General features: G+C 45.2%; 1 protein-coding gene across 3 annotated transcripts in view; it reads right to left on the bottom strand.

Moving 5' to 3' along the window:
* The window catches only part of atg13 (ATG13 autophagy related 13 homolog (S. cerevisiae)), a 38174-nt gene that overhangs the window by 7824 nt on the left and 4720 nt on the right, over window positions 1-25630 (bottom strand). The window contains exons 6-15 of one of the 3 annotated variants that reach the window (XM_056301034.1): window positions 25352-25492; window positions 24171-24211; window positions 23945-24041; window positions 23158-23265; window positions 15855-15948; window positions 14371-14469; window positions 8566-8649; window positions 6607-6716; window positions 6339-6495; window positions 4817-4894 (exon numbers count right to left, since the gene is read on the bottom strand). In XM_056301034.1, coding sequence (XP_056157009.1) covers window positions 4817-4894; window positions 6339-6495; window positions 6607-6716; window positions 8566-8649; window positions 14371-14469; window positions 15855-15948; window positions 23158-23265; window positions 23945-24041; window positions 24171-24211; window positions 25352-25492 — 1009 coding nt within the window. Of the gene's footprint in view, window positions 1-4816; window positions 4895-6338; window positions 6496-6606; window positions 6717-8565; window positions 8650-9324; window positions 9376-14370; window positions 14470-15854; window positions 15949-23157; window positions 23266-23944; window positions 24042-24170; window positions 24212-25351; window positions 25493-25630 lie in introns of all 3 variants that reach the window. The other 2 variants (XM_056301037.1, XM_056301038.1) reach the window with 2 other exon arrangements.

Raw genomic sequence — 25630 nt, 5'->3', positions numbered from 1 at the left:
CAGCAAGTATATGAGCAAAGTGAGTGCTCAGACGAAGAAATAAACAAGCTACTCCACGAACATGTCAATGTCTCTCTGGAGGAGGAAGTCAAGTATGAGGAAGTCAAGCATGAAAGTAGCCTGTTGCAGCACCACTCTCCACCACAAGCTGTGGTGACACAGCCAAAGCATGAAGACAGCACAACAGCTCTCATTAGAGCATTCGCAGAGTCCATCAGTGTGAATCATCTTCCTGTACCTGAACCAGCAATGTTCAATGGTGACCCACTCAGATTCAATGACTGGAAAGTTTCCTTTCAGACACTCATTGACAAGAAAAACATACCAGCTGAAGAAAAGATATATTATCTGTGAAAGCATGTGGGTGGACCCGCCAAGAAGGCCATAGAGAGCTACTTCCTACTAGGCACAGAGTTAGCCTATCGTGCAGCTTGGACTATCCTAGACGAGAGATCCACTCCTCATCATTAAGGCCTTCAGAGATAAGCTCGATGCATGGCCCAAGATAAGCTCCAACGGCAGTGCCAAACTTCAAGAACTATCTGACTTCCTTTGCAGCTGCGAGGCTGCCATGTCTCACATAAGAGGTCCTGACATACTCAAAGACTACAACGAGAACCAGAAAATTCTTGCTAAACTTCCAGACTGGCTGACCTCAAGATGGAATAGGAAAGTCATAGAAGTGGAAGAACAAAGTCATACATTCCAAGCTTCAGCCAGTTTGTCAAGTTTCTTACACGTGAAGCCAAAACTGCTTGTAACCCAATAACATCTATCCACGCTCTAAAACCAAGTGAACGTGAAAGGATCAAGGTTTCGAAGAACAGAGGTCCTGGAGCAAATGTGCTGGCAACCAACCCGGATGAGGGAGCTGTCGCTACAAGCTGTGTCTTCTGTGAGAAGACAGGTCACAGTCTACATAAGTGTCGTAAATTTATGGAGGAGATGATCTCTGATTGAGTCAAGTTTGTTCAAGAGAAGAAATTGTGTTTTGGCTGTCTGAGGTTTGGCCATCGCTCAAAAGACTGTGAAAACAGAAAGATCTGTGATATGTGCAAGAAGGGACATCCAATATGTCTCCACAATAACCGCACCAAGGAAGAAAGAATGTCAACAAGGCCTGGAGCAGTGAGGCACAGTGACAAGTCAAGGGAAAGGAAAATGGATCGCCCACAAGATACAACAGCAAGAACATCACGTGAGGCAACATCAAATACAGTCATCCAGAATGTAAAAAACACTCATACATACACAATCCTTCCAGTGTAGGCGTCAACCACAAGTGAGCCTGATCATGAAGTTCTTGTGTATGCACTCCTCGATACACAGAGTGACACAACCTTCATTCTTGAAGAAATGGCAAAGGTTCTCTACACAAAGAATGAACCAGTTCAGCTAAAGCTCTCCACAAAAGCTTCAAGAAACACAGTCGTGTCCTGCTGGAAACTGACTGGTTTACAAGTGAGAGGATTCTACTCAGACAAGATAATTCCTCTACCAGTGACCTACTCAAGAGAATTTATCCCTGCAAACAGAGATCATATTCCCACACCAGACACAGCAAAGGCATGGCCCAATCTTAAACACATGGCAGGTGAGATCGCTCCTTGACAAAGCTGTGACGTTGGCCTGCTAATTGGCTACAACTGTCCTCAAGCTCTCGTCCCAAGACAAGTGGTGCCCGGTGAAGAGAATCCGCCCTTTGCTCAGAGAACAGACTTGGGCTGGAGTGTAGTCGGCTATGGCAACCCATGCCTCGACTATGGAGACGCGATTGGAGTAAGTCACCAAGTCATCGTGAAGCAAGTGATACCAGATCTTCATTCCTCATCAAGCCTCACAAGCGAAGTGCTCTATGTTTGTAGAACACAGATCAAGGAAGTAGTCTTACCTGCAGACGTCCTCAAGGTGCTGGAATCTGACTTCGTTGAAAGAGCTTCAAAGGATGGCCACATCTCTCAAAAAGATCTCCACTTCCTGTCAATGATGGAAAAAGGTATAAGGCTAAAGGACGATGGTCATTATGAAATGCCACTGCCATTCAAGATAGAAAGACCCAACTTACCAGATAATAAGGTATGCACCATCCATCGTCTCAGATGCCTCGAAGGAAGTTGAGAAGAAACTAGCAATACCACAAAGACTACAAGACTTTCATGGATGAGACCATAGCCCACGGAGAGGCAGAAAGGGTGTCAGACCAGGACATCAAAGCTTCAGGATGGTACATCCCACACCATGGGGTGTATCATCCACAAAAGCCTGAAAAGATGTGTCATCTTTGACTGCTCCACAACATTTCAAGGGACATCCTTGAATGACCATCTCCTGACCGGTCCAGAGTTGACAAACCCCTTGGTGGGAGTTCTTTGTCGCTTTCGAAGAGGTCCAGTGGCAGTCACGCGTGACGTTGAACGCATGTTCCACCAGTTCCACGTGAAAACAGAGGACCAAGATTACCTACGATTCCTGTGGTGGGAGGATGGAGATCTTGATGTCCAACCTTACATCTACCGGATGAAAGTCCACCTGTTCGGCGCAGCTTCATCGCCTGGCTGCGTCAACTATGGACTCAAGCACCTTGCAGCTGATGGGCGAGGACACTTCAGTGAAGACACCATCAAGTTTATACAGAGGAACTTTTACATCGATGATGGCTTGTTAAGTGTAGGGTCCATAGGTGAAGCAATCCAGCTAGTGAAGGAAGCTAGAGAGCTGTGCAGCACAGGAAACCTCTGGCTGCACAAGTTCATCTCCAACAGCAAGGAAGTGCTAGCCACAATTCCCAAAGAAGAATGTGCTGAAGCTGCCAAAGACCTGGACATGGCCCTGGGGGAACTACACGTGGAAAGAGCGCTCGGTGTACAGTGGTGCGTGGCTTCTGATGAGTTCCGGTTCAGAGTGGTCGTCAAAGAAAATCCACTTACCCATCGACGAGTCTTGTCCACGGTTGCTTCAGTGTACGATCCACTTGGATTCGTGGCACCCTTCATCCTGGTGGGAAAGCAGATCCTACAGCAGATGTGTCATGACAAGCTCAGTTGGGATGACACCTTACCTGATGACCTTCGACCTCTGTGGGAATTTTGGCTCCTAGACCTGCAAAACCTGGCTGGTGTGAAGATCAAGAGATGCTACATTCCATTAAACTTCAAGGTCCAGCACTACAAGCTCCACCATTTCGCCAATGCCAGCGTGTCTGGCTATGGCAAGTGCTCGTACCTCAGAGCTGTCAGTGCATCCAACGAAGTTCACTGCTCTTTAGTCATGGTCAAGTCAAGAGTTGCCCCCACTAAGGTGACAACCATACCAAGACTCGAGCTGTCAGCAGCAGTGGTGGCTGTTTGCACTAGTGACATGCTCAAGAAAGAACTGGAAGTAGGTTGCCTACAAGAATTCTTCTGGACTGATTCGATGGTTGTCCTTGGATACATCAATAATGAAGCCAGAAGATTTCATGTGTTCGTAGCAAACCGCATGGAATGAATCAAGCAAATCACAGAGTCTGCACAATAGAGGTATGTGGCTTCTGAAGAGAATCCAGCAGATCACGCCTCAAGAGGTCTCACAGCAGAGCAACTTGTAGCTTCTAACTGGTTCACAGGCCCAACCTTTCTTTGGGAGAAAGAGCTACCAAGCAGAGTAGCCAAGATGGGAGAAATCGCAGGGCAGTGACCCAGAGCTCAAGAAGGCCCAGGTTCATGACAACCAAGCAAAGGAAGTAAGGTCAGTGTTAGATCGCCTACACAAGTTCTCTGACTGGTCAAGAATGATGAAAGCTATCGCCAGACTCAAGCGCTGGGCAAAGGAAATCAAAGGCCTCAAACCAAGGTCCTGTGAAGCCACCAGTTTGGAGGAAAGAAGGAAAGAAGAGCTGACCGTAATCAAGATGGTCCAACAAGCAACCTTCTCTCAAGAAATGCAGTGCCTCCAGCATCAGAAGACAATACAAATCAAAGACAAGGCCAAAAAGTTGCATAAGTTAAGCCCATTCCTGGATGACCAAGGTATCCTCAGAGTCGGAGGTCACTTAACTCATACTCACCCTCTCTCACTCCACCAGTCCTTCGTATCCATATTTAAATAGTTAGTTCTTTAAATTAATGTATATATGCAGTATGTTGTCTTTCTAAGTCGTTCCAAGAAATCACTTGATTCATGTGATTTGGTGGGAGTGTAACTGCCTCACATTACCAGTTAAGTTTTAGTGTGGCATCCCCCTTTAATATTTGGTTCCTACCTTTAATGTCCGAGAGGCGTAACTAATCTGCTGCGTCAGCAGCATTCCTCACGCAATTGATTGATACACCTTTACTAAAGGCGCCAAAAAGCAACAGAAAATAGCTTAAAGAAAGAAAGATAAAGGCTTAAATATTAAGCATATGAACATGTGTGCAGTGTGTAAAAGCTTAAGGAAGAAGGACAGCTACAAACCAGAAGCAAGGAAGATGATTTTAGCCCCTATAGTAACAAGCAGCCTACGAGTTCTCAAGGGTTGATCTGCACCAGGGGTGCCTGTTTGTGAGGGGGAGGGGGAACTGGGGGGAATAGCATGATGCTCCCACACGCTACGTCCCCCTGGTGAAACTCCTCACTGTCAGGTGGAAAGAAGCAGCTGGCGACTCCACATGTATCGGAGGAGGCATGTGGTAGTCTGCAGCCCTCCCCGGATTGGCAGAGGGGGTGGAGCATCGACCGGGATGGCTCAGAAGAGTGGGGTAATTGGTCGGATACAATTGGGGAGAAAAAAACACAAAGTAACACTTTCTAGTTTCAAAACACAAAGTATAAAATAATGTATCACAGCCATGATTACCATGGAGTCATTCTCCTCTGTGTCAAGGCCTCTTGGAACAAATGCTGCAAAAGGCAGGTCCAGGCTGACCGTGGTTACCTAAACACACACACACACACACACACACACACACACACACGCACACACAAACACACACACACACACACACACAAACACACGCACACACACAAAACGTTAGTGAAATGCTCTATGTAAAAGAAGCAGTGTTGCAGTGTGACCTTGAGAAAGGTACATGTTGGATGTTCCAGAATGAACCCTGGACACAACACATGTTGCATGTTCCAGAATGAACCCTGGACACAACACATGTTGCATGTTCCAGAATGAACCCTGGACACAACACATTTTCTAGTCGTCGGTTTCCTCTGTTCTAACGAAGTACTTCCTACTGATTAGTGTGTAATTTTAGCCACCTTAATGAATAATTTAGATTAGCAATTAAAATTTTCCGTTCATTTGATTATGCCACCTGAGATGTTAAGGTAAGCATGGGACTGGTGTGCTGCAGCAGGTATGCAGAGAGGATGCTGGGATTTGAGTGAAATCTGTGGGAGCTGGTTAGTCGAATACATCAGTCATTGTAAGGCTGATATACCAAGTTAATAAAGAAAAAATATCATTAATCTGCATATTGCATATATTGCATATGCATATAGTATTCCCACACCACTTCTAGTGTGGGAAGATGGCGGCGCAAATTCACATTTGTAGCGGCCTCACCCAGTACTGTCCATGCAGTGTCTTTGTCCACGTCAAAGGTTTTGTATTCGTTTGATGTCTGGGAGAGCTGGCACTGGATTAGCTGCAAGAGCTTAGTTTGCTGCGCTGTAGGCCCAGGGACCGTGGCCTTGCCCGGTGCTGCACCCAAGGAGGTAACACCGAGGGCGGTCTGACAGGATGCGGAGGCAAGGCTGGCTAAACTAACTGCTAGCCCATGCAAACCGGCAGTTCCGATAACACCGAGTGCGGTCTGGTGGCGGCCTCACCTGGCGTTGACGGTGGTTTTTTTTGATGTCATCGTGTGGAGTGTGGGGAGGAGTGTCAAGGGTGTCTGGCTGGGAGAGCTGGTGCTGGATTGGCTGGGAGAGCTAGGTCTGCTTTGTCCAGTTGCTACAGGGACCATGGCCCCTGCCTGGAGCTGCACCCAAGGAGGAAGCACGGAGGGCGGTCTGACAAGACACGTAATTGGGGCAGGCTAGGCTAACTGCTAGCCCATGCGGTTTCGACAGTCATCCTGGCTGGTATTCGTTCCCTTGGCCAGTGATTTTTTGTTGTTGTTTAGTTTGGAAATATGTGTTTGTTTGAATATGCGTGTTCTTGCAGTTCTTGAATATGGTTTTGTCTATGTTACACTGCTGTGGGCTGGGGGAAACGACATTTCGTTTCATTACATGTGCACAAGTACATGAGGTGAAATGACAAATAAAGTGTTCTTGATTCCTGATATGTCCAGTTGGACTCCGGCTTGGCCCTCTGTAGGGAAGACTCAGGTATGATACGAACTCTACCTCACAGTACTAACCTCCGTGCTCGGCTTGTTGATGAAGGCTCCGACCTTCCTCGTGAATGTAGTGAGAGATTCTGCTGGATCCGAGGAAGGAGATGCATTTGTCCTCCCCTCATCTCTCCGTCCATCTCTCTGTCCTTCTCTACTCTGAGACAGACCCTCATCATCACCACTGGGGGAAACAGAGAGATATGAGAATATATGCTGCTACATGACAAAACAGAATAACTGAACATCATAGCAAATCCACTTAGTATCCCGCAGGAGTAAAACCCAGTCATACCTGCTGCCAGGGGTGTGGGGGGCGTGTTCTGCTGCCAGATGGGCATCAGCTCCATAAGTGGGTTGGACAGGAACCAATGGAACTCCAATCTCCTTCCCGGCATGCAACATCTGATGAGGGAGAAGCAGGAAGTTCAGGCTAACAGGGATTCTATTTATTAAGTAGTCTGCCAGAGACATCACTGTTGGGAATTCTGTGACTGTGAAAACTACTGTACACTTACTTCTTGGTTTGCTGCGATCGTCAGTGGGCTACTTACTGCCTAATATATCCCACTCCTTGACAAGTGCCATTGTAACGAGACAATCAATGTTATTTACTTACTTGTCAGTGGTTTTAATGTTTTGGCTGATCAGTGTATTTTATATATGTATATAGTATATCTTGATGCATGCTCAATATTCCAGGTAAAGAAATCCCAGAAAGTTGAATCAGTTCATCTGGACCCAACGTTTAGAGGGAGAAATGTTTCACCACTCATCTAAGTGACTTTGTTAGTCTCAGCTGACTGCGGGTATCCCCAACCTTATACACAGCACAGTTGCATTGCGACCGAACCGGCACAGTTGCATCACAACAAACACCAGCGATCGATTTCATATGCAAATTGCCGTGACCATTAATTAGAGTTAAAATGGCCACAGAGGAGTAAAATGCATGTCTTTGATAGTGGGAGGAAACCGGAGCACGTAAAGGAAACCCACATAGACATGGGGAGAACATGCCAACTCCACACAGAAAGGACCTGAGACAGCCTGGCGTTTGAACCCAGGACCTTCTTGCTGTGAAGCAACAGTGCTAACCACTGGGCCACCGTGCCACCCTCAGGCAGAAGCTTGAGAACCGCTGATGTAAAAGAAGAATGAGAAGAAGGGTGGAGGATCAAAGATTTTGTTGCATAGCCTCTGAGATAAGTGTCAACCCAGCCATTGGGGATGCATAAGCCAGTGCATTCTTAGTGCTGTTCCCAAGATAAGATAAATGGGGAGGGTTGGGTCAGGAAGGGCAGGATTAGGAACGAGAATATAAGAGGGACAGCTCAGGTTGGACGGTTTGGAGACAAAGCAAGAGAGGCAAGACTGAGATGGTTTGGGCATGTGTGGAGGAGAGATGCTGGGTATATTGGGAGAACGATGCTGAATATGGAGCTGCCAGGGAAGAGGAGAAGAGGAAGGCCAAAGAGGAGGTTTATGGATGTGGTGAGAGAGGACATGCAGGTGGCTGGTGTGACAGAGGAAGATGCAGAGGAGAGGAAGAGATGGAAACGGATGATCCGCTGTGGTGACCCCTAATGGGAGTTGCTCAAAGTAGTAGTAGCAGTAGTTCATGACTCAAATCATGTATTCACAAATTGCTTTCAAAAAGGTTCAAATAAAACATTGTCCCCAGTGAAGTTATGCTGTAACCATCTCCCGCCAGCTTACAAAATACAGCTTCTTAGAATACATTGAAAAGCAGTAATATGCAAAAGATTGAGCACCCCTGGAAAAATTGCATGTCTATTGCATCGCTAAGGGAAAATACAACCTTTGCAGACATAAACGTGTTTGGCCGTTTATAGACTCTCACACAGACACACACCACACACCAGACACACATTGTGAAAATATGGGAGTAGATTGTTCACCCATGGACGGCCTTTGACAACAGTCACTGGGGGTACAGAGAAAATATAAATCAATTCTTATTACTTTTCCCTACCAGATTTCTCCATTGCAAAACTTGACAAGAGAAAGTCACCATGTTCGCTTATTTTAAAGTCGAGATTCAGCAAAAAATCCAGTTTGTCCAGGGATGCCCAAAGTTTTGCATACCACTGTATTGATTTTGTCTGCTTTGTTTAACTGTGTAGTCTATGTGGCAGTTTGTATGTGTGTGTGGAGTGTTGTGTAGCCGTGTGCAGTCTGTGGATGTGTTGATTTATGTAGCTCTGTGTGTGCGTGTTTGTGTGTGTGTTACCTGGTGTAGATTGGAGGCAGGGTGACAAATCTCAGCAGTTCCTGGCAGAGCTGTAGACTGGTATGACAATCTAGAACTATAAAGCTAGAGCGTGTATGAGAGTGAGAGAAGGCGAGAGAGAGAGAGAGAGAGAGAGAGAGAGAGAGAGAGAGAGAGAGAGAGAGAGAGAGAGAGAGAGAGAGAGAGAGGCAAGACAGAAAGAAGAGACAAAATGTGACAAAGTTTGAGATGGATCAAATGATCAACTGTGGTTAAATGAAGCTGACTAAGGATAACCTGAGACGGTGGGAGATGGTGGGGTTTGCGAGAAGAAAGAAATCAGATGATGTGAATCTGCTGCAGCTCAGCTGCAGCTCAGCTACAGCTCTGCACAACATTCCTACCTTGGACTACACTTTGTGACAGTAGCCTTGGACTACGCTTTGTGACAGCAGCCTGTTGGCTACATAAACTGTTTTAAAGGTGATGTCGCTGTTTGTCTATGAGGTTATCATGGTTTTAACGAATCATTCAGCCCCCACTCTCTCCCTCCATCGTTATGTGAGGCCTCAATTTCTATATTGCTCAAGAAGGGTAAGAACCCCCTTGACTGTGCACCTTACAAACCTATCCCACTACTTAATACTGATGGGAAGATACTGGCTAAAGCCTTAGCTCACTGTTTAGAGACAGTGTTTCCAGTCATAATTTCCCTAGGCCAGTCTGGATGTGTCAAAAACAGTCACTCTTTTTTTAATCTTCGTCATCTTTATTCTATACCTTATGAGTAGGGTGCAGGTTGAGGAGAGTCTGGAGAGGTGGAGGTATGCACTGGAGAGAAGAGGAATGAAAGTCAGAAGGCGCAAGACAGAATACCTATGCGTGAATGAGAGGGAGGACAGCGGAATGTTGATGATGCAAGGAGTAGAGGTGACGAAGGCATATGAGTTTAAATACTTGGGGTCAACTGTTCAAAGTAACGGGGAGTGCAGAAGAGAGGTGAAGAAGAGACTGCAGGCAGGGTGGAGTGGGTGGAGAAGAGTGTCAGGAGTGATTTGCGACAGAAGGGTACCAGCAAGAGCTAAAGGGAAGGTTTACAAGATGGCTGTGAGACCAGCTATGTTATATGGCTTGGAGATGGTGGCACTGACTAAAAGACAGGAGGCGGAGCTGGAGGTGGCAAAGGTGAAGATGCTAAGATTTTCATTTGGAGTAACGAAGAAGGGCAGGATTAGGAATGCTTATATTAGAGGGACTGCTCAAGTTGGATGGTTTGGAGACAAAGCAAGAGAGACAAGATTGAGATGGTTTGGACATGTGCGGAAGAGAGATGTTGGGTATATTGGGAGAAGGATGCTGAATATGGAGCTGCCAGGGAAGAGGAAAAGAGGAAGGCCAAAGAGGAGGTTTATGGATGTGGCGAGGGAGGACATGCAGTTGGCTGGTGTGACAGAGGAAGATGCAGAGCACAGGAAGAGATGGAAACGGATGATCCGCTGTGGTGACCCCTAAATGGGAGCAGCCGAAAGTAGTAGCAGATTCTATGCCTTCTCAGACCCCAGAGGTGGTGCTATCATTTGATGTGGAAAAGGCTTTCAGCTGGGTGGAGTGATTACCTTGTTTTTACTTTGTGAAAATTTGGTTTCGGTGATAATGTTATTTCCTGGGTCAGATTATAGTACTCGTCCCTGAAGGCCTCAATATGTACAAATGACATAATCCTGCTCTTCCAGTTATGCAGAGGAACTTGATAGGGGTGCCCTTTAAGCCCCCTGGTCTTTGCAATAGCAATAGAACCTCTGGCCATGAACCTGTGTAGTGACCACAACATCTGTGGTATTCACAGACACTAGGAACATAAGATATCACTTTTTGCTGATGACCTGTTGGTTTTTGTATCTGACCCCTTAATGGAGATTAAAGGGTCAGATACAATAATGTCAGATCTTGACATTATTGAAGGATTTTGGAAAATTTTCCGGATATAAACTAAATTTACATAAAAGTGAACTAATACCAATTAACTCACGGCAGATAAATTTCCACTTAGCTCCCTTCCATTCAAGATTTCACCTAACAAATTTACTTAACTTGGCATTGTTGTAACACGAAGACATAATGATCTTTTTAATCGTAACTTTCTAACTCTGTTAGGCTGTACTAAACTTGATCTGGAACACTGGTCTGGGCTCCCTCTATCTCTCATAGGTTGTATTAATGCATTTAAAATTAATATCTTACCCAAATTTTTATACCTCTTTCAATCTATACCAGTTTACATTAAAAAGACATTCTTCTCTTCGCTAGATAAATTTATTTCATCATTTATTTGAAATGGAAAAATGCCTCGGATACGCAAAGCGGTCCTTCAGCAACCCCTTGAAGCTGGTGGAATGGCCTTACCAAGTTTTCAGCAATATTACTGGTCGTGTAATGTAAGGGCACTGTCCTTCTGGCAATCTAAGTTCATGGGAACTGAAATTCCATGTTGGTTAGCCTTTGAGATGTCATATGTCTTTGTACTCGCTTCTCTGCTCAGCACTCCCTTGGGCTCATCCTTTATCCAAATTTACTGATAACCCAGTCACATGTGAGTCTATTAAGCTTTGGAAACAATTTAGACAGGCTTTAAAATTTAAACATCTCCCTATTGGTACCCCTATTACAAAAAAAAAAAGAAAAAAAGTTTTTTGTTCCCTCTATTTCTCAATGGAATATTCACTTTGGAGGACCTATTTATTGATGACACTTTTGTGTCTTTTGATCAGCTGTCTGACAATTTTTATTTACCTCGAAGTCACTTTTTCAAATGTTTACAGATTTGTGATTTTACTCGATCTAAATTTAATCGTTTCCCAATTCTGCCTCCAAAGATCCAATTGGCCCACATTCTTGAAATTATTCCTGCTGAAAAAGGGTAGATCGGTAAATTTTATTACACAATTAATACTTTCGTCCAAATAGCCTACCACTTGAACCCCTAAAAAAAAAAATTGATGGGAGGGCGATATGGAAATGTCCGTTCCAGAGCAAACTTGGGATCTAGTAATTAAGAAGACACACTCTATATGCACAAGACATGGCATAATCTAGTTCAAAGTAGTGTACCGCCTTCACCGGTGCAAAGAGAAATTGGTTAAAATTAACCCACATTTAGACCCAACATGTGACAGGTGCAAACAAGCCACTGCCAGTCTCTTACATATACTGCCAGTCTCTTACGTATGTTCTGGTCCAGCCTGAAACTAACTCAGTTCTGGCATTTCATCTTTGAGGCCTTGGCCACTGTTTTACATTTCCCACTTGAACCTTCTCCTCTGAGTGCCATCTTTGAGGTTGTTCCAGCTGGTGCACATTTAAATGCTACTCAGGCAAACCTGATGGCCTACACCACTCTATTAGCTAGGAGATTGATACTGTTCAAATGGAAGGAGGCTTCCCCTCCTACTTTTGCATGTTGGATTGTAGAGGTTATGCAGGCATTAAAATTAGAAAAGATCAGATATACCATGAGAGAACCTATATCCAAATTCCACTCAACATGGAAGCCCTTTATAGACTCAGTTGGTGGCTGGGGTTGATAGGCTTGCAATCTAGATCTCAACCTTCTCTCTTCTATTCTCCTTTTCCTTTTTTCTTATGTATTTACTTCTTTTTTATTAGTTAATTTTCCCCTTTTCTTTTGTTCATTTAATTTAAGGTTGTTATTTGTTTACTTTGTTAGTTTTTGTTATGGGTTAATTTAGTTCATGTTGTTTCGGGTGGCATGCCAGGTGGGGTGGGAGTGGGGTGGGAGTGTGATGGGGGATTTTATATGGGTCTGTCGGGAGGCTGGGTGGACAGTGGTGGGTGTTGTAGTTGTGGGTCCATTGTTTGATTGGTTTGTGTTTGAAAATTGAAAATAAACTTTGTTTAAAAAAAAAGAAAAAGAAAAAAAGAAGATAAAAATCAATTAAAAAAAATCAATCATCAGTGGGGGCAGGGGACACTGGGATGAGGTACTTTTAATGCAATGTGCCTTAAATGGAATAAAAGCCATCAAATTTCTTCAGACATTTAATGAATGAGTAAATGAGTAAAAAATATTGATATGGCAGTGGTTTGAAAACTTACATAGTGGGAATACATGCTATGTTTATACACATGCAATAAAAAAATTAGAGTTGAAGGGGGTAAAAAGTAAAACGGGTGTAGAGAGCAGCAATGATTTGAATGAACATGTTTCTGTTGTCAGGGACACGATTAAAGATGGTGCCAGGAGTAATCTGGGATAAAAAGGCTTCCACTAGGGGTGCTAAACTGGAATGATAATATTTCACTGAGTGCAACTGTAAAGACGGACATTTATCAAGGCTTCTTGGACGTGAATGGTCTTTTGTTGGTCAGCAGTTAAAGTAAATGGTGACATTTATGTGGTGATTTGATCGACATGTAGCCAAACTTGAATTTGAAACTAAAAAAACGGCAGGGGGTAAAGAAATACAGGGCAAACTTCCATGTTATTTCAAATCATTTTCACACAACAAAAAGTTCTCTTTATATCTGTCCAAGCCCATGCAAGCTCATCCACATTTTCTAAATCTTTGAACGTAGGAAACCAGACGAGTGTAACCAGACCTAGTTAACATTCGGCTCTGAGATGAGACGCTGAGATGTTTTCACATTTGAATTTGACTGCATTCTTCTGCTACATTTATACCATTTGATTCTGTACTGCCCCTGTAATGGTCTGGCGGCCTGTCCAGGGTGTCTCCCCGCCTACTACCCAATGGCTGCTGGGACAGGCTCCAGCATCCCCGTGACCCTGAGAGCAGGATAAGCAGTTCGGATAATGGACGGATGGATGATTCTGTACTATGACCAAGACAGCATGGCATCATCACGAGGTAGACTCACTCCCCACATATTCTTTAGAAACTTTTTTTCTCCCTTTTTCTCCCCAATTATACCTGGCCAATTATCCCACTCTTCCAAGCCGTCCTGGTCGGTGCTCCGCCCCCTCTGCCGATCCGGGGAGGGCTGCAGACTACCACATGCCTCCTCCCATACATGTGGAGTCACCAGCCACGTTTCACCTGACAGTGAGGAGTTTCACCAGGGGGACGTAGCACGTGGGAAGATCACGCTATTCCCCCCAGTTCCTCCTCCCCCCTGAACGGGCACCCTGACTGACCAGAGGAGGCGCTAGTGCAGCAACCAGGACACATACCCACATCCAGTTTCCCACCCGCGGACACAGCCAATTGTGTCTGTAGGGACGCCTGACCAAGCCGGAGGTAACACGGGGATTCGAACCGGCATCCCCGTGTTGGTAGACAACAGAATAGACCACTACATCACCCGGATGCCCTGACACTAGGAACTATGATTTGATCACAGAAAACTACACTGAAAGAAAGTGAATTTGCTAAGAAGTGACTCATTTGTATATTACTAAAATACGTCTTGATTTAACCACAGAACTCTCCTGCTTTTAATAAAATGCCACGATTCTCCACTCATCCAATCAGCCGCGGCCACCCAGCTCACACTGACCACAACTTAATCATCTATATCCACCCCACTGTTACACAGTGGACATGTTGCACAGGGGACAGCTGGATGTGAAGCCTCATTATTCTCACTTAATTATGAGTTTTAGAAAATGGGAACTAGCTTGCAAATGTGACTGACACACATACACAGTGCCAACACATGCCACAAAGCATGCCGGGTCTAACAAACTGTACACACATATGCAATCTCTCAAAAGCACGCACGCACACACACACACACACACACACACACACACACACACGCGTGCAGAGTGGCAGACTGTAGACTCACAGTGTGAGTGACAAGTCCAGGAACAAATGGGAGCTGTAGCCCATCTAAGTGGAGAGGCTTGGCCAGTTTAGACGGGGACGGACTCAGTGTACACACACACTGAGACAAGGGAGAGACACGCACACATGCACGCACACGCACACACACACACACACACAAACACATAAAAATACAATAGAGACCACGAACAAAACAACGATACACACAAATGCACAGACAGACACAGAAAGAGAGAAGAGCAGAAAAGTGACACATGAATGGAAAGAACGTAAAAAGTAATCAGGGAATGAAGAGTGAGAATCTCTTTAAAGGACTGCCACTTTTGGGGGTCTGTGCTGTTTTCGGGGGTCTAGGTGACATAGCAGCGCGAGCAGCCAGTGCTAACATGGAAGTGAGCAGGGCGGTGGTCCCATCCTTTGAAAAAAGCAAATGATGTTCTTCTAAAGACTCCAAAGCAACATGCATAATGTTTATTACTGGGTTGTACAACTTCATATCAGAAGATGATTCAAGCTTATTCTGCTTTTTCATGATTTGTACGCCTCACGTGGAGGTTGGTGCAAAGTGCAGGGAAAACATGACCGTTTTAATCTCAAATAAAGCCTCAAAAGTTGTTCTGATCAAACATACAAGCCAAGAATATACATATCAGGGATGCGTGTTGCTTTGGACTTGCAGTGGTTCCCAAACTTTTTCTACAGGGCCCCCTTTGGTAGATAGAACATTTTTCAAGGCCCCATCTACATGCACACACATGAAAACACTCCTAGTGCAAACTCCTGCAGAATGTATTTGAAACAGTCTGTGATTAATGCAGGACTGGAACTCCGGTGTGTGAAATCTTACTGAAAAAATAAATAAGGAACAAGTCACGTTCACACTGGACATACTGCAGCACGTATGTTGTACATTTTACCTGTATCTTTACTTTTAATTAGCCTTTCTTCCTGTGTTTTACAGCAGTTGGCATCCATAAATGGTGCATTACTGCCATCTGCAGGATGGCAATAATGCAATATTTTTATAACTGGCCAAACGCCTCCCCCGAGTTTGGGAACCACTGTTTGGAGTCACAGGAAGTCCATTTTGCAGCTTTTTTAGATGGGATTGCTGCCACCTTTGCTTCTGCATGCTGACTGCATGTTCGTAATTATGCTCAGTCTATGCACAGAACACAGGGATGGGCAACATGGTCCAGAAAGGGCCGGTGTGGGTGCAGGTCTTTGTTCCAACCAAGCAGTTACACACCTGAGTCTACAAATCAAGGTCCTTAGCGAAGACTATTGGTTGACTAAGAGAATCAGGTGTGTAACTGCTTGGTTGGAACAACAACCTGCACCCACATCGGCCCTTTCTGGATGATGTTGCCCACCCCCTGGAGCAATGTAGTATGTCCCCCCTTAGACCCTAGAAAGTAGCCAGAGAAACCCAAAAAGTGAACAAGCCCATTAATCGTTTCAATTAAAACGTCTCAGTTCCGTTACCTGAGAAGGTGGAGAGGTGGAAAAGGAGGTGGTGCAGACCTCCTGGGAATCCTCAACTCCTGCAAATGCTCCTCTGTCCTCATCACCTGAGGCTCTGGACACACACACACACACACACACACACACACACACACACACACACACACACACACACACACACACACACACACACACACACACAAAAATTTGAAACCGTCTTTCGTTACAAAGACAAAATGTATGATGCACTAATCAACCTGCCTAACAAAGTGCTCGCAATTCAGTCCTGACACTGTCCTGTCTATGCCCAGCTATAAGCTTCCATCTGCAAGCCAGGGATGTGTGGTAATATTTACAAGTGTGCAGACTGCAGAGTCCTCCACTCCTGCCATTCAACTTGTAATGAGCATTTTCACACTCTACTACTACTACTACTACTACTACTACTTTCGGCTGCTCCCGTTAGGGGGCGCCACAGCGGATCATCCGTTTCCATCTCTTCCTGTCCTCTGCATCTTCCTGTCACACCAGCCACCTGCATGTCTTTCCTCACCACATCCATAAACCTCCTCTTTGGCCTTCCTCTTTTCCTCTTCCCTAGCAGCTCCATATTCAGCATCCTTCTCCCAGTATACCCAGCATCTCTCCTCCACACATGTCCAAACCATCTCAGTCTTGCCTCTCTTGCTTTGTGTCCAAACCGTCCAACCTGAGCGGTCCCTCTAATATACTCGTTCCTAATCCTGTCCTTCTTCATCACTCCCAGTGAAAATCTTATCATCTTCACCTCTGCCACCTCCTGCTCCACCTCCTGTCTTTTCATCAGTGCCGCTGTCTCCAAACCATACAACATAGCTGGTCTCACTACCATCTTGTAAACCTTCCCTTTAACTCTTGCTGGTACCCTTCTGTCACAAATCACTCCTGATACTCTTCTCCACCCACTCCACCCTGCCTGCACTCTCTTCTTCACCTCTCTTCTGCACTCCCCATTACTTTGAACAGTTGACCCCAAGTATTTAAACTCATATACCTTCGTCACCTCTACTCCTTGCATCCTCACCATTCCACTGTCCTCCCTCTCATTCACGCATAGGTATTCTGTCTTGCTCCTACTGACTTTCATTCCTCTTCTCTCCGGTCCATACCTCCACCTCTCCAGGCTCTCCTCCACCTGCACCCTACTCTCACTACAGATCACAATGTCATTTGCAAACATCATACCCCACGGAGACTCCTGCCTGATCTTGTCCGTCAACCTGTCCATCACCATTGCAAACAAGAAAGGGCTCAGAGCCGATCCTTGATGTAATCCCACCCCCACCTTGAACCCATCTGTCATTCCAACCACACACCTCACCACTGTCACACTTCCCTCATACATATCCTGCACCACTCCTACATACTTCTCTGCCACTCCCGACTTCCTCATATACACACACCTCCTCTCTCGGCACCCTGTCGTATGCTTTCTCTAAATCCACAAAGACACAATGTAACTTCTTCTGGCCTTCTCTATACACCTCTGTAGTTGCTATAGTTCTGCACATCACCCTTGTTCTTGAATATTGGTACCAGTATGCTTCTTCTCCACTCCTCAGGCATCCTCTCGCTTTCCAAGATTGTGCAAAACAATCTAGTTAAAAACCCCACTGCCATCTTCCTAAACATCTCCATGCCTCCACAGGTACGTTAACAGGACCAACTGCCTTTCCACTCTTGATCCTCTTCATAGCTTCCCTCACTTCCTCCTTGCTAATCCACTGCACTTCCTGATTCACTATCCCCACATCATCCAACCTTCTCTCGCTCTAATTTTCTTCAATCATCAGCCCCTCAACGTACTCCTTTCTGCGGATCATAAATAAGATTTTCAGGGACTTCCGGTTGGACGATGTAGTGGAAAGACGTACGGCGTTCGCCTCTCATACAATTTCAGCGATTTTTATTAATTACGGCTATATTTAAAGTCTACCTTTAGTGCAACGGTTTGATTCAATCAGCTAATTTGCATCAAAATGACCACATCAAACCGAGCGAGCGGAAAAAGTCAGGCACAGCGGACGTCTTTGTTCTCCAAAGACGAGGCTAACAATAGCAAGAAGGTGACCGGGCCCCCGTCTCACGCTGGAGACGCTGATCATTGAGCTGGAAAAGTCAAGGAAAAGCAGGACTGCTGAACTCACAGCCTCATTTCATTTTTAACATGTGCCTGCACATTGTTTTTAATGACAATACATTGAATTGAATTGAAAGATGAACGAGGCTCTCGCCCCGATTCGTTCCGTTCTTGAGTCCATTACCACAACCGTGACCAAGTACACCTCTACTATATCAGAGATGGAAACTTCCCTCTCAACTCACTCGGACAACATTACGAGCCTGGAGCAAGAAGTCGTGCAGCTGCGGTCTAAGGTGGCTTCGATGACAGAAGAGCAAACTACACTTCAAGCGGCTGTGGAGGATCTGATTTGTCGTTCAAAGCGTCAGAACTTAAGAGTTATTGGTCTACCCGAGGGTATTGAAGGCAAGGATTCCAGAAAATTCATGGCAGATTTATTCAAGGAAGTCGTTGGGAGCGCTGCCAGAATCCGGCCCTGATCTTGACCGAAGCCTTGCCAAGGGCCTCGCCCTGTGATAGTGCGCTTTCATTGATACACTGACAAGGACAGAGTGCTGCAATGGGCAAAGGAACACCGCGATATGGTCTATCGAGGCCACAACATCAAGTTTTATGAGGACTTCAGCGCTACGGTGACAAGGAAGCGAACCGCTTTTAACGCGGTGAAATCCTCGCTCTTTCAGAAAGGCGTACGTTTTGGCATGCTATACCCTGCCCGACTGCGCGTCACCTTCAACGGATCATTTCTTTGACTCCCCGGAGCAAGCTGAGCAGTTCTACCAAAAACGCATACATAACTCGTGTACGACTGAAGCTAAGTAAGCGTCATGGCCACGGATTTACTATATATGGGTCTTTGTTTTATCTCTCCTTGCTGGTAAGACACGAATATAATGCTAAACAGGCCGAGGAAGTTAGTTCTACTTTGCCTCTTAGGTGAATATGAGCAGTAATCTAAGTCATGCACTGTTTGAATTACATGTTATATATGACAGTGTTTTATTCTCCTTGCTTTATCATCATCTCTATTGTTTTATATCTCTGACATTCTTGACCTGAGGCTTTGCTTAAATTACGCAGCCTTTGTGCTGCTTACAAGGGTTAAACTTACTTCTGCTTCCATCTAGCCTGCACAGCCCATCCAAGGCGTTAGCTGTTTTCTGCGTTGTTGCATTTCCGCATTGTTTCATATGAAATTGTCTATGTAAGGTGTGTGTATGTGGCTATGCGGGCTACTGAAATCCATCGCTTTCTTTGCGTGAACTGTAGCACCCCTAGTGGGCTAATTTAATTTAATTCATTTTATTATTTTTTTTATTCTCAATTTTTCTTCAACAAGTTCCAGTTGTTAATTGCTATTATTTTGAAGTGTTCTGCTACTTTTACTACGGGCAATTTAGCCTGAGTATATATCTAGTCTGATACAGAGGTAGCCCCTGAGCTGTTTCATACTAACAACTTGCACTGTTTTTTGTCTCTTCATTGATTTTTTTTCTTTTTCTCTTCTCTATTTTGATTTTATTTTTTCTCTCTTCTTTCTATCCCAAAACATTATCAGTTCGGCTGGCCTGCTATCTCTGTCTGCTCTTCAATTCCTGTTACAGTGTCTCTATTTAACCGTTAAAAGTGTTCATATATTCTGGACTGTCAAGAGGCGAAATCCGCTGCATAGCAAATCGGTTGTGTACTATCCTATCCTGCAACTCGTCTTGTTCTGTTATGGCGAGCTTAGGAAATGATTTGTTGATTGATTTCAAATTAATTCACTGTGTAAATTTATGTTTTTGGGGGAGAATATTGATTACTACAATGCACTGGGAGGTTTTTCATGTTTTTTATCCTATGTTAATATCCCTAGGATAGTTCCAGGATGGTCACCTCGTTTCTCCTTCTATCTTAAACGCTTTAGATGTGATCAATGGCTAATCCAAATACACCTCAGAGAGGAACAGATGGGTCTTCTATTAGGCTGGTGAGTTGGAATGTCCGTGGATTGGGGGGGGCCAGTAAAGCGAGCCAGAGTGTTTTCACACCTTAAAGGGCTTAACACTGACATCGCTTTCCTTCAAGAGACTCATGCGTGTAAGTGATCATAACAGAATGCGTAAACCCTGGATTGGGCAAATATTCTATTCAGCTCTTAACATTAAATCCAGGGGCGCTGCTATTTTGATTAACAAACGTGTCCAGTTCTCCCCCACACAGATTATTTCTGACCCCGGAGGGCGTTATATCATAGTAAGTGGTACATTATATCAGACTTCAGTGGTGTTGGCAAGCGTTTATGCCCCTAACTGGGACAACCCACATTTTATGACCTCCCTTTTTTCCAATATTCCAAATCTGGATACCCACCATCTTATTTTAGGGGGGGGACATGAATTTAGGGATAGACCCTAAACCTAACCGATCACACCCTCCGCCATGTCAAAGACACTGTCATCCCTCATGCGTCAGTTGGGCTGCATAGATCCCTGGAGTTTTTTTCACCCGGTCACAAAGGAATTCTCCTATATCTCGAAGGTACACCAAGCGTATTCTCGTATTGACTATTTTTGTATAGACAGGGCTCTTCTCTCTGCTGTGAAATCTACTGAGTATTCTGCTATTGTTATTTCCGATCATGCTCCGCTTATTTTGGATTTAGCACTCGCGCCCAACACTAAGAGCCAATGGAGATACGATACAGGTCTACTAGCTAGTGAGGAGTTCTGTGACTTTATCTCAAAAAGAATCAGCGCCTTCCTTGAGATTAACAAGACTGAGTCAACTTCACCCTCTTTATTATGGGAAACTTTAAAGTCTACCTTTAGTGCAATTTGGAAACAATTTAGGCAACATTTCAAACTTTCTGCCCCCACTCCATGCAGCCCCATTTGTAATAACCACTTGTTTCCTCCCTCTAATTTAGATACAGCTTTCAGTCTGTGGAGAGAGAGAGGCCTGGCCCATTTCTCAGATTTATATTTAAAGGGCTCATTCAAGACTTTTAATGATCTCTGTTTAAAGTACAATTTACCTCAATCTCATTTGTTCCGGTATCTTCAAGCTCGTAATTACGCTCGCACACATTTGACATCTTTCCCTCAGCTTCCAGTAGGCTCTCTTGTCTCTAAGGTGCTTTCTCTCCCCAGGGCACATGGCAGGATCTCAGTTTTATATGACCTTATATCATCCTCGGATTTGACTTCTCTAGCAGGGGTTAGGGGAAGTTGGGAACAGGAGCTAGAACTTTATGTGACAGATGAATGGTGGGACAGGGCACTAGCCAGGGTCAACTCTACATCCTCATGTTCCCGTTTAAGTTTAATTCAGTTTAAGGTCTTGCATAGGGTTCATTTTACAAAAGCTAAGCTTTGTCGGTTGTTCCCAGGCGTGAGTGATACCTGCGATAGATGTGGCTCATCACCGGCGGATCATAGTCATGTTTTTCTCCTGTCCAAAATTAGTTGAGTTCTGGTCCCTTTTCTTTAAGATGATAGGAGAAGCCCTCAAAATTACACTGGATCCCTGCCCCTTGATAGCCACCTTTGGGGTACGCCCTATGCCAACCAGTCTTACCAAGGAAAATTCTGATGTTGTTGCCTTTGCCTCACTCATTGCCCGTAGACGCATTGTTACAGTGGAAAAGCCCAAATCCACTTTCCGCTACCTCCTGGTTAAAGGATTTAATGTCATCTCTCCCATTAGAGAAGGTGAAGTATTCTTTAAGAGGCTCAACTGCTAAGTTCTACAAAAAATGGCAGCCCATTATCTCATATGTAAATTCTCTTACCTCTCTGGACCTCAACTGATTATCAATGAATCCATTCCTTGGGGTGGGCATCTCGAGCATCCTTTCTATTGCACTGACCTCCCTACTTTATTTTATTTAATTTTATCAACTCCCTGTGTGTGTGTGTGTGTGTGTGTGTGTGTGTGTGTGTGTGTGTGTGTGTATCTTATTTACTTACTCAGTTCTGTATGTGTATTATTTTTTTTTCTTGCCTGTTTTCTTTAAGAATTTGGGATGGGTGGGGGGTTGGAACAAGGTGTTATTGTAGTTCTCTGTTCTAACATACCAAAAAAAAAGGGGGGAAATGTTGTGAAACACTGATCTGTTCTTTGTGTCTAACATGTATGTAACACTGGTTTCCAAAAAAAAAAAAAAGTTTCGATCACGGGACTGCCAGGGGTCCCAAGTCAGGAGACCTTGACGGACCTAGAAGTGGAATAGAGGGTTAAAAGGAAAGTAAAACCCTTACTTTGATGAAAAAAAACAAAACAATTTCAGACTGTCTGTGAATGTTCTCATTCATCCAGGTCATGGTTATCCAAAGGAATTAAATCGAGTGCAACTGGACTTGGTATATATATATATATATATATATATAATTCCTTTGGATTTTCAGACTAATTATCGAAAATTCTTCTCTTTATTCAGGTTTTGATCTCATCTCATCATCAGCCACTTATCCGGGGTCAGGCTGTGGTGGCAGCTAGCTAAGTAGGGCACTCCAGATGTCCCTCTCCCCAGCAACGCCCTTCAGCTCCTCCTGGGGGATCTCAAGACATTCCCAGGCCAGATTGGACATGTAGTCCCTCCAATGAGTTCTGGGTCTACCCCGGGGTCTCCTCCCAGTTGGACGTGCCCAAAAAACCTCCAAAGGAAGGCACCCAGGAGGCATCCTAATCAGATGCCTGAACCACCTCAACTGGCTCCTTTCGATGCAAAGGAGTAGTGGCTCTACTTCGAGCTCCCTCCGGTTGTCCGAGCTCCTCACCCTATCTCTAAGGCTGAGTCCAGACACCCTACGGAGGAAACTCATTTCAGCTGCTTGTATCCGCGATCTCACCCTGTCAGTCACTACCCAAAACTCATGACCATAGTTGAGGGTTGGAACGAAGACTGACTGGCAAATTGAGAGCTGGTCTGGTACAACGTCCGCATTACTGCTGATGCTGAATCAATCCATCTGTTACCCTGCCGCTCCATCCTACCCTCACTCATGAACAAGACCCCGAGACACTTGAACTCCTTCACTTGAGGCAACAACTCATCCCCAACCCGGAGGGAGCAAGCCACCATTTTCCGGTACAGAACCATATATTCAGATTTTCATTTCATATATTCAGATTTCATTCCATGTATTTGGGTATTCATAGAACCCCCTTTGTCTCATGAATCTTGAACTACCACGCTGTGGCGTGCACACAGATTACCTGTAGTTGCAGGGGTGGCCCATGTTGGGAGCCAGCTGGTTGCCGTATGGATGATCCAAGAAGTGGTCAACAATAATGCCCATGATGGGAGCCGTGCACTCAAACTGTCTGAAGAAAGAAGACGATAATTAGAGGAAAGAAAAGTGGAAGAGAATGACTAGAGAGCAGAAATAAGAGAAAAGAGAGAGGAGACAATTAAAGTCAGGAGGGGGAACAAAGAGGAAAAATATTTAAATGTAAAAGTCAAGAGACATATCTGGCCAGCCTGTTGACCTTTCAACAGTTACTAGTTTGGCAAATAAGAATCCCCCTCCCCTTTTCTCCCAATTGTATCCAGCCAATTACTCCGCTCTTCTGAGCCATCCTGGTCGCTGCTCCACCCCCTCTGCCGATCCAGGGAGGGCTGCAGACTACCACATGCCTCCTCCCATACATGTGGAGTCGCCAGATGCTTCCTTTCACCTGACAGTGAGGCGTTTCACCAGGGGGACGTAGCGCATGGGAGGATCACGCTATTCCCCCAGTTCCCCCTCCCCCCTGAACAGGCGTCCCGACCGACCAGAGGAGGCGCTAGTGCAGTGACCAGGACACATAACCACATCCGGCTTCCCACCCGCAGACACGGCCAATTGTGTCTGTAGGGACACCCGACCAAGCCGGAGGTAACACGGGGATTTGAACCGGCAATCCCCGTGTTGGTAGACAATGGAATAGTCTGACGGTAAGTCAGGCTATTATTGACAGTGATCAGTAACACCAAATAACAGCAAACTTGTATGTCAGTTACCTGTTGGATATGAATGCCAGGTTGGTGCGGTAGGCACAGGACAGGATGATGGTGCCGACAGGGGTGGCGACTACACCCACACGCACCGTCTGGAACCCTGAACAGCAAACAGACAACTCTGAACCCTCAACACTTCTACAGCAGAGGTTGCAATGGAAAATGGATGAAGATAATCCAGAACAATCCGGAACCAAGTTTATGATACAACTAATGAGAAGCTACATACCTTCTCCCAGTCCACTCAGCTGGACCTCCCCAAAGTAGATCCTGAAGACAAGACAAAATGACAAATACAGAGAAAGATGAGCTTTTTTTTTCTTTACTAGTTGGTCCTCTGTGATGGCTATAAGTAAAACAAGGAAGTAGACTATTTTCACTCCCTAATTTTAAACATCAGGACATAACTAGCCTTTATCTGTGCTTTACCTAGTTGTTACAGCAGGTAAGTCTAAACTCATGTGATTCAAAACACTAACTAGATCCTATCTCTTTGTCCTTATTGTCTTTCTTCTTCTTTCAGCTGCTCCCGTTAGGGAGCGACACAGCAGATCATCTGTCTCCATCTCTTCTTGTCCTCTGCATCTCCCTCTGTCCTGCCAGCCACCTGCATTTCCTCCCTCACCACATCCATAAACCTCCTCTTTGGCCTTCCTCTTCTCTTCCCTGGCAGCTCCATATTCAGCATCCTTCTCCCAACATACCCAGTATCTCTCCTCCACACATGTCCAAACCATCTCAATCTTGTCTCTCTTAATGTTTTTTTTTGTGGACCCCCCCCCCCCCCGCCCTTTTCTCCCCAATTGTATCTGGCCAATTACTCCACTCTTCTGAGCTGTCCTGGTCACTGCTCCAACCCCTCTGCAAATCCGGGGAGGGCTGCAGACTACGACATGCCTCCTCTGATATATGTGGAGTCACCAGCTGCTTCTTTTCACCTGATGGTGAGGAGTTTCGCCAGGGGGATGTAGCACGTGGGAGGATCACGCTATTCCCTCCAGTTCCCCCGACCAACCGACCAGAGGAGGCGCTAGTGCAGCGACCAGGACACATACCCACATCTGGCTTCCCACCCGCAGACACGGCCAGTTGTGTCTATAGGGACGCCCCACTAAGCCGGAGGTAACACAGGGATTCAAACCAGCGATCCCCGTGTGGGTAGGCAACAGAATAGACTGCTATGCTACCTAGCATGCTACCTAGACACGCTGGGCTCCAATCATTTTCACTCAGTTACAGACAATAGCATTAGAACCCACATTTCAGTATTGATTTCCGCCTCAATAATCAAGAAACCATCAAGACAGTAAAGCCAGTAAGACGGAGAGAGTGCAGACATGTTGGTGTGTGCATGTGTGTGTGTGTGTGTGTGTATTCTGATAGACAGCCATGAAAGTAAACCTTATATACCTGTATAATATGACATAGTCGTGTCCTTGCTTCCTTGACAGCTTATACGCAGGCGTAACTCTGGTGATGGCCAATAATGACTTCAGCAGGAGAGACAGACGGTTGTAGACGGTATAGGACACCTTAATGTCTTTATCACACCTACACACGGTCAAGTCAGACAACACATGAATTAGTAATATTAAAACCTGACTGAAAGACGAATCAACACAGTCAGGTGACAAGCAGGTCCCGTTGGTTCTGAAGAGGAAGCACACATTGCAACCACCAAGATGGGAT

The sequence above is a fragment of the Lampris incognitus genome, chromosome 21 (assembly GCF_029633865.1).
Source record: "Lampris incognitus isolate fLamInc1 chromosome 21, fLamInc1.hap2, whole genome shotgun sequence".
Classification (NCBI taxonomy): domain Eukaryota; kingdom Metazoa; phylum Chordata; class Actinopteri; order Lampriformes; family Lampridae; genus Lampris; species Lampris incognitus.
The sequence above is the reverse complement of the archived record's forward strand: the minus strand, read 5'-3'. Positions and strand labels throughout refer to the sequence as shown.